We start from the raw sequence: 9,591 nt of genomic DNA on the forward strand, positions 1-9,591 counted from the left end.
TCAGAACCATAGCCATTCCCATGCAGAGAATTTGGCCTTCCAGTTGCTTTGCATCGAAAATTTATCAAAGTAAGGGCAGAAACAGAAATGGATTTTGAGAATATCATGCTGAGTGAAATAAGTCAAATGGAAAGAGTCATGAATCATATGATTTCACTCATATGTGGGCTATAAAACCGAAAGTAACAAACAAATAAAACAAACAAACAAAAACTCATAGACACAGACCACAGTTCAGTGGTTAGCAGAGGGTAAGGAGGGGAGAGGTAGATATGGGTAAAGGGGGTCAAATATATGGTGACAGAAGGAGATTTGACTTTGAGTGGTGAACACACAATGCAACATACAACTGATGTCTTATTGAATTGTACACTTGAAACCTATATAATTTTATTAAACAAAGTCACCTCGATAAATTTTATAAAAAAATAAACCCCAAAAAAAAGTCGCTTGTTAGTTGGTTTGTTTTCCTGTTGCCTTCATTTCATCCCTACAGACATCAATATGGATGATCCATTTAAAGTCTTACTAATACCACTCACGCGTACTAATAACACATTTCTGCTATTGATAGAAATGTCACATACAGACCATTTTGATTATAGCCCTCTTTTTATTTTAAAATAAAACCGCCCCCTCCATATCAGAAAAAAATATTTATGAAAGGAGCACCAGTGTTTCATTTTAACTGCTGGAGAATCTAGAATTAGTCTTGTACAACAACAGAAAGACTGGAGGCACATGGGACTCCGACATCATCATTTATTCCTATTATTTCCCGACTCACTGATGATAGGGAGACAATGTAAGCTATTAGGATGGGTACTGATCTGCGTTGCTATTTCTGGTTCCATAATTATCAACATTTGCAGTTTTATGCACATATAGTACTTTAATCTTTATTTAGAAATAAAAGACTATATTTATCAAGTAAGAACAGAGTATAGACATTATTCTTGGAGGGAACCAGAATAGATTTTTTCCATGTCTAGTAAGTATTAGACACATATTATAGGCACACAAAAAAAGACTTAGGGATGAGTATTAACTAAGAGTGATAAAACTTGAGAAAGTGAATTAACTTAGATTAAAATAAAGGAAATATTAAAAATAAGAAACTAAAAAGTGATTCTCACCTAATTTAGGAAGAGCATAATCCACACCAAAGTATTCTTCATAATAATCAAATGCAATTTTAGTTATGTTTGCAGCATATTCAGCTGTGTGATTTTGTTCTGGCTGGACATATATAGTGAGCTAGTAAACAAAAACAAAAATTCAGTAAAAATTATTCTTCATTTGATAAAATACAAAAAGTATGATACATGAAATAGTGGAAAGAAGGTAGGTTTTGGAGCCAGATAAGTCTAATTTGAATCTCAGTTCTGCATGGTCCTAGACAAATCATTTCATGTTTCTGAGACTCATTTGTAAAAGAAAATAATACTGTATAACTCACCGAGTGATTTCAATAACTAGAAATAATGTAAGGCATGATGGTTGGCACACTGTTCAATATATTTTTAAAATGTTATTGCTTCTTTCTATTTAGAACCTACATTGTCTTTTTAATATGTATGTATGTATGTATGTATGTATGTATGTATGTATGTATCTATCTATCTATCTATCTATCTATCTATCTATCTATCATCTCCATATAATTTGTCTTTGAGGAAATCAATCATGATTTTTCTCATCTAAAGAGCCCTTGGATACATGTTTATACTTACGCTATTCTATCCAAATTACTCTTTTGAAATTTTAACTATTCTATTCCCAGTGTCTAAAATACAATAATTCAAAATTTTCCTGAGAGGGAGGCATCTTGATAAGCTACATCAATTCCGTAAGCCTCTAGGATATTTATTTGTTCCCTATGACATCATTTATAAATCAAACTAAGTAATTCTAAGCATGTGTGACCAAAAATAGCCAATACAATATTGAAAGAGAGAAAATAAAGTTGGAGGACTGACACTACCTGATTTCAAAACTTATTATAAAACTCCAATAATCTAGGCAATGAGGTATTAGCAAAAGAATACACACATAGATCAATACAACACAGTAGAGAGACCAGAAATGTAATCAATTTATCTTTAGCAAAGAAATAAAGGCAATACAATGAGCAAGACAGTCTTTGTAAAATGATACTGAAATGACTGAACATCCATATGCAATCAATCAATTAACTGATCAATCTGTACACAAACCCTATACTTTTCACAAAAAAATTAACTCAAAATGGATCATAGACCTAAATGTAAAACATGAAACTATGAAACTCCTAAAAGATAACATAGGACAAAACCCAGATGGCCTTGGATGTGAAGATGACATCTTAGATACAGTATCAAAGGCATGATCCATGAAAGTAATGATTGGTAATCTGGACTTCATTAAAAACTTCTGCTCTGTGAAAAACAATGTCAAGAGAATGAAAAGACAAGCCAGACTAGGAGAAAATATTTTCCAAGGACACTTTCGATAAAGGTACGTTATCCAAAATACACAAAGAACCCTTAAAATTCAATAAATAGAAAACAAACAACCTGATTAAAAAATACCTTGAAAAAATATGGGCCAAAGACCTTAACAGAGACTTCACCAAAGAAGATATACAGATGGCAAATAAGTACACGAAAAGATACTCTACATCATATGTCATCGGTGAGATGAAAATAAAAACAACAGTGAAATACTACTACACACCTATTACAATAGCCAAAATATGGAACACTGACAACATCAAATGCTGGTGAAGATGTGAAGCTATTGGAACTTTCATACAGTGCCGTTGGAAATGTAAAATTATACACCCACTTTGGAAGACAGTATGGTGGTTTCTTACAAAATTAAACATACTCTTATCATATGATCCAGTAATCATGCTCCTTGGTATTTACCCAAAGGAGTTTAAAACATGTCTACATAAATACCTGCACACAGATGTTTATAGCAGCTTTATTCATAATTGTCAAAACTTGGAAGATGTCCTCCAGTAGGTGAATGGATAAACTGTGGGACATCCAGACAAGGAATATTCTAAAAAGAAATAAGCTATGAAATGATGTAAAAATAGGGAGAAAACTTAAATGCATATTATTAAATGAAAGAAGCCAATCTGAAAGGGCTACATACTGTATGATTCCCACTATATGACATTTCGGAAGAGGTAAAACTCTAGAGACAGTAAAGAGATCAGTGATTGCCTGTGATGGATAGATGAGGGGAGGGAGAGAGGAATAGATGAAGCACGGAGGATTTTTAGGGGAGCTAAAATGATATAATGTATGGATATATATCCATATATATGAATATAATCTGTGATATAATGATGGATACATATCATTGTACATTTGTTAAAATCCATACAATGTACAACACCAAGCGTGAACTCTAAGGTAAGCTATGGACTTTGGGTATTATGATGTATCAGTATAAATTCATTCTTGATTTTTAAAAAAAAATTTGGGGGAGTGCTATTGATAGATAACAGAAGAGGCTATGTATGTGGGGGAGCAGGGGGTATATGTGAAATCTTCGCCTCTTCCACTCATTTTTAAGTTTAGTTACAAACTAAACTTAAAAAATGGCTTTAAAAAAAAGTCTTTAGAAAACGTTTGTAAAGACTTCAAATAAATTAAACTTGCTGTGTTTAAGATCTGACGCAAAACTGCCAAAGCGAAAGATGTGGACATCTGGGAAGTTCCAGACCATATACCTGACCAGAACATGTGACTCGCCATTTAAAAAAGAAAAAAAAAAAGTCTACTTTCTTCCTTTTTTATTCTAAATGCATTGCTGGTTTCATATTCATTTAGGCACACATCCTGAGCCATTCTTTCTTAGAAGTGAAGAACAATGGAGAGATCCAATCATTTAAAGGACGAGTTCTGAAAAGGCACCCCTTAACTTATGGCCAGCTCTAGCTCATTATTCTCACATCCACTGGGTAATCGACATTTTGTTTTATTTGCAAAAAATAATGCAAATGAAGATGCGATCATCTTTATCTCCAAAGGCAACACAACTCACTCAATTATCATCCTAACATTCTTTGAGTTTTTTGTTTTTTATTTTTTCATTAGCTATAAGTGGTGACACATTTCCTCACTGCCCTCCTGTCCTCTTTGTGAACAATGAAATGCGTTTTCCTAGAAGTTAACTGAAACTAAGGATCTAGCTGGTGGCCACTGAACAGAGCAAAGGTAATTGCCCCATGTGAAATCAAAACCGTCATGTTCATATAGGATTGCCCTATTGTAAGCTGAGAGTCCCAGAATTTTTCATCTGTCAGCTCATTAGTGTGTCAAAACTCCATCAGAATTTCTACTACATCTCTTCCCTACCATTAAAAACTTCAGCAAGGGCAGTTCCTCTTGACTAATTCCACTGCTTTCTACACACTCTGTACTTGTGTGCTGCTCATAATGTGTGGAGAATGAAATAGGGTTGAAAAAGAAAAAGAGACAGCAGTGAGGCCTCCCACCCTCGGTGGAGCAATGGAGAGGAGAAAGACTATACGCTCTTTCTACCAATATCTTCTCGTTTCCCACACAGGTAGATTGACTCCCCTTAAGCAGAATGCTTCTGAGACAATATAATCTTGTTTTTTCTTACTCTCCATATTTCTGTTGACAGCAACAAGAATGCAGTGTCCTTAAAAAGGATTGATAGTAACGTAAATTCAATACAAATAAAAATAGTGCCTTCCTCTTCAGTTTCTGAGAACTGCAACCTCACAGCAGTTAATTCTGTCTTTACAGTCTGGCCAGTCCACAGATCACCTGTGAGCTACAACCCTTATCTTGAAGGATCATAGATCATATTTAATGACCATTGCTTTTATCAACTGAGCTAAGCAATCACAGAACATATAGATACAGCCCATTAACCTTATAACGTAATTAGCCAAAACATATCTATGAGTGTGTCCTATCTGCCATACATCATAAGCATATTTTTAAAGACTCTACCAACATGCCAAAATTGTCTACTATTTGAATCTTCGAAACAGTTTATGTGGCATCCATTCAACAACAGAACGTCTCTGATGTGTAGATTTTAAAAAGTATTCTCCTCTCTGCTGGCACCTTCACTGGTCCTCACTCAGTCTTTCTGATTTCTGGCCTCACCTTCAGCAGAGGCTCCATCTGCAACCCTCTCTCCTTTCTATGGGCTTTGGAGAGGGGGCTAATTCTCCTTCATCATCTGCTAAGCCTCATTCCTTTTGTCCATGACAATGTTCAGTAAATTACCCTTGAATTGCCATGACTTTTTAGTAATAATCATTGTCTTTCCAGTTTACAAGCTTGCTTTACCGAGGTGACTTTTTTAAAGGATATGACTAGCCATATTAAACAGCATAGAGTGAGGAGGGAAATATAAATGTATGTTCTTTTTTCTTCTTCCTTTCTAAAAGAGTCATGTATGCCTTTATTATTCAAGGGCTCTGTTAAGGTTAAATGTAAAGTTTATACATAAGCTTTATATATAAAATTTATATATAAATATGAAGTTTGTAAGACTTCAAGAACCTAACTTGTATGCATATATTTAGTTTTTAAAAAACAGTTAAGTTTCTGATCTCGGAAGCTAAGCAAGGTCATGCCTAGTTAGTACTTGGATGAGAGACCATCTAGGAAGACCAGGTGCTGTAGGTGTGAAAAATAAAAAAATAATGGATTGTAAGCTGACAAGGTCCTTGCAATCTGTGAGGTCAACCAAGGGTTGCCTCGCCTAAAAAAATAAAAATAAATAAAAACAGTTAAGTTCCCTAAACAAACTAAATTACTGAGATACACTGTTGTTGGATACTATTAGTCAAAGCTCAAAGCACTGAATCTATTGAGCTTCTACTGCCAATTGTAAAAGTCTATGCTTTCTAAAGCCTATATTCACCTGATTATTCTTTGGGGAGACATGACACATCTACTTTATCATTGTTCTTGCTGCTTTTCTCATTTCATATCGGAACCTACTGTAAAGAATGGTTTTAGAGTTCTTAATATTCTTTAAAAGAGCTTTAAAAATAAACTTTCCTGTTATATACATGAGAAAAATGAAGTCTAAGGCAGAACTGACACAAGAATTCGGTACAAAGTCTGTTTGTTTTTATTATGTCATACTTCCTCTTTTCTCTGTTCCTAAGACTGAAACCTGACTTTCCCTAGCTGCAAAATAGAGATAATAACTGTACCTATGTCACAGAATTCCTGCAAGCATTAACTAAGCTAATGCCTAAGCAGTGCTTGACATGTAAGAGTTTTATGTGCCCCATCAAGAGCGCTGGTATCATTAGAATAATACATCAAATTATTAACCTCTGTGATTTTCTCTGTCTGCACTTCCACATATGTGAGTGATCTCCACATTGTGGTATCCACCTTACCATTAGGAACACAGAGAGAAAAAGGAAAAGTTAAGTTTTTGACTTCCAAAATAAGCTTTTCATGCCCACACAATAAATTTGAAAGCCAAAACATTTGATTTGCAAGAGCCTTTTTTGGAAAGGCTTTTTTGCAATAAAAACAGAAGGTCAGGAAAAAAGCAAACCACAGAGTTTATGCTGTAAGAATAGTTTGGAAAGAGAATGGAGAGAAGTTCAGACACCTCTGTCTCAGAAAACTAGATGAAAGTCACCTGGGCCAGGAGAAGGCTAGTAAAGTGGAGGGGGCAAGAATCTGGAAGGGCATGTTAGTGTTTGAGATGAAGGCGGCACTGAACTTGGAAAGACCATGTGATCAGAAAAGAATCAACTCAAACAGACTGCCAGCTACCACTGCCACCATCACCCCGGTCGGAAGCTGCCAGTGCCTTCAGGGTTCCCACCATCACCTGGGAGCACTGCAGGTCAGCTGTGCCCCGGGTCGACATCCTTATTGTGCTCGTCTGCTGAGCATCTTCTGTTAACAAAGGTGACCATACATCCAGGTTTGCCCAGGAATGTCCCAAGTCTGTTGCTTACCTGTTCACACCTCATATCATATATAATAACACTTCATTATATTTTATAGATGTTAAAATATATGGTCATTCTACCTATCGACAACAGCTTCCCTTTCCGCTGCTGATCATCCAGCAGAATTAGCATCTATTCATCACTTGAAGTTTTGCAGAGTCTCATCTGAACTGCTCCAAATAGACACACCCCTTTAAATGGCCTAGAATATTGCAGGGTCCCTAAAACTGAAGTGAGGTCTATGGTATTCAAAGGGATGATATGACCACCAAAGACCTAAAAACACACCTGGGTGACACTGGACAGAAGGGACCGCCTCTGCCTCACATCTCCATTAAGGTACAGATATCTTAGGATATTTCACTCCCTTAGCAGCTTCCTTGTGCACATAGTAGGTGTTCAATAAAGATAGATAAAACAATCCGATTGAAGGAACCATCTGTTTCATTACCAATGTTGAGGTAGCAGGATGAGAAAGAGAAAATAATTTTATATTGTTTTTAATTCTATATAAATGCATATTTAAGGTACATATTGGTATTACTGAATATAACATCAACGTGTTTAATTTTGTAAGTTTATGTTCCTCAAAATATTTTTCCAGCAGTGGGAAGAAAGTTGAGGTGGAGTAATACTTGGTAAAAAGGAACAGTGACACATCAGTTTTTTTGTTTTCCAAGTTTTCCTTGTGACTGCTTTTTCACAAGACTGTGATTTTTTTTTCCAAATTTAGTTTGCCTTTTACCGATAGATAAATTACAAATACACAAAACATTGGTTTGAAGTTTGGGTGACTAAGAACTATTTTTCTGCTGTAACTATGAATGTTGCGAACATGTTCAGAACTTTGAGTTCGGAACTCAACTGCTATAAAATACTATTTGAGAAGAAACCCGGCATTGTCATTTAGGCTATACAAAGCATTTCTTGGCAGCTTACTTTTCATTTAAATCAAAACTTGTTTGACACTTAGTGATTACTATTACTGCATTAGAATTTTTTAAAAGCAAAAAATAAACATTTAAAAAATATAATTCACCTCATAGAAATTTCTACTATTTTTATCAATGTTTTGTTTTCATTTTTTAAAATTTAAATAAAGAATAAGAATCATTAGTAATCTTCTATGGCTTCCTGAATTAAATGCATTCCTTCAGAGAAGATTAGAGCCCTTGATTTACAATAACCTTTCTGGTAAAAAAAAAAAAAAAAGAAAGAAAGAAAGAATTAAAAAGACTTATAAAATGTTATAAAAACCAAACTCATTCTGAAAACTTACCAAAACCACATCAAAAATGCATTTTTTAAATAATGAAATAAGCCTATGTCAAGAATAGCTCTGTGGAAAGCAGAAAATTCACTTTAGAACACATAAGTGTTGCTGCAGGCAAGATCCACTGGTGAATGTGACAGTGACTGGTCAAAGCTTTAAGGAGAAATAGGATTTTTACATAGCCTTTAATTATCTCTTCCCTTGTATTTATTAACTACTGAGGTGGTTATAGCATATATCTGCAAAATCTTTGATAGTCCTCCCTCCAGGAAGTGGAGCTTAACTCCCTTCCCCTTGCGTGTGTACTGTGCTTCGTGATTGCTTCCAACAGAGTATGGAGAAGAAAAACAGTGATTTACAGTGGAAAAACCTAGCAGACATCACCTTAACCAGTTGATCAAAGTTAGCATTACCAATATTAAGTCATCTTACTAGCATGCACTCCTTGACATATGATGACAAGAGTAGCCCACCTATGCAATATTTTTCCCACAAATCTGAACCCCGGTCTAATCATGCGAAAACATCAGACAAACCCAAACTGAGGGATATTCTACAAAATATCTAACCAGTGTTCTTCAAAAGTGTCAAGATAATTAAAAAAAAAAACCAAGGAAAGACTGAGAAAATGTCACAGAGGAGAGAAATTCATGGGGGACCTCATGACCAATACAATGCGGTATCATCTATTGGATCTTGCCACAGAAGAAACACATTAGTTGAAAAAACTGGAGAAATCCAAATAAAAGCTATAGTCTACTTAATAGTTTTGTACAAATAATAATTCCTTGGTTTTGATGAATATATGATAAATAATTAAGTAAAAGGTTAACATTGGGAAAGCTAGGTGAACCTTACAAAGGGATTCTCTGTTTTATCTTTGCAAGTCTTCGGTAAATCTAAAATTATTTCAAAATAAGTTTAAAAATAGACCTGAATATTAAAACAATGATTTTTTTTCTAATTAGACTATTTTCATGTTAGGGAATGCATAAATTCAAAAACCTAAAACAGATCTAAAAAATAAAGTGTATCAAAAAAAAAAAATCCATGACATACATATTTTCTGCCCTCGACCAATCATTCTGATCCAGACAAACAGTGAAATAAGACAGAAACAAGTAAGAAGACACAGGAAAGTAGAAACGATTCATTCATAGGTTTAATTCTAGGTGCAACTCTTCAGGAATCATCCTAAGACTTTTTGGAAGAAGGCACAATAGAATCTCTCTTACTGAGTTACTAAAATTAATATGGTTATAGCATAAACTAATTAAATGGATACTTTGAACCAGCATTCTCTTAGTGAGCAATTCTTCCCAACTTCCTTCTCTTACAATGAAAGCCAAGA

General features: G+C 34.7%; 1 protein-coding gene across 1 annotated transcript in view; it reads right to left on the reverse strand.

The window, feature by feature from the left end:
- ENPEP (glutamyl aminopeptidase) overlaps window positions 1-9,591 on the reverse strand; it is a 74,700-nt gene that overhangs the window by 47,734 nt on the left and 17,375 nt on the right. Inside the window, exon 4 of the mRNA XM_011361433.2 lies at window positions 1,137-1,257. Coding sequence (XP_011359735.1) covers window positions 1,137-1,257 — 121 coding nt within the window. The remainder of the gene's footprint in view (window positions 1-1,136; window positions 1,258-9,591) is intronic.

The sequence above is a fragment of the Pteropus vampyrus genome, unplaced genomic scaffold (assembly GCF_000151845.1).
Source record: "Pteropus vampyrus isolate Shadow unplaced genomic scaffold, Pvam_2.0 Scaffold67, whole genome shotgun sequence".
NCBI lineage: Eukaryota > Metazoa > Chordata > Mammalia > Chiroptera > Pteropodidae > Pteropus > Pteropus vampyrus.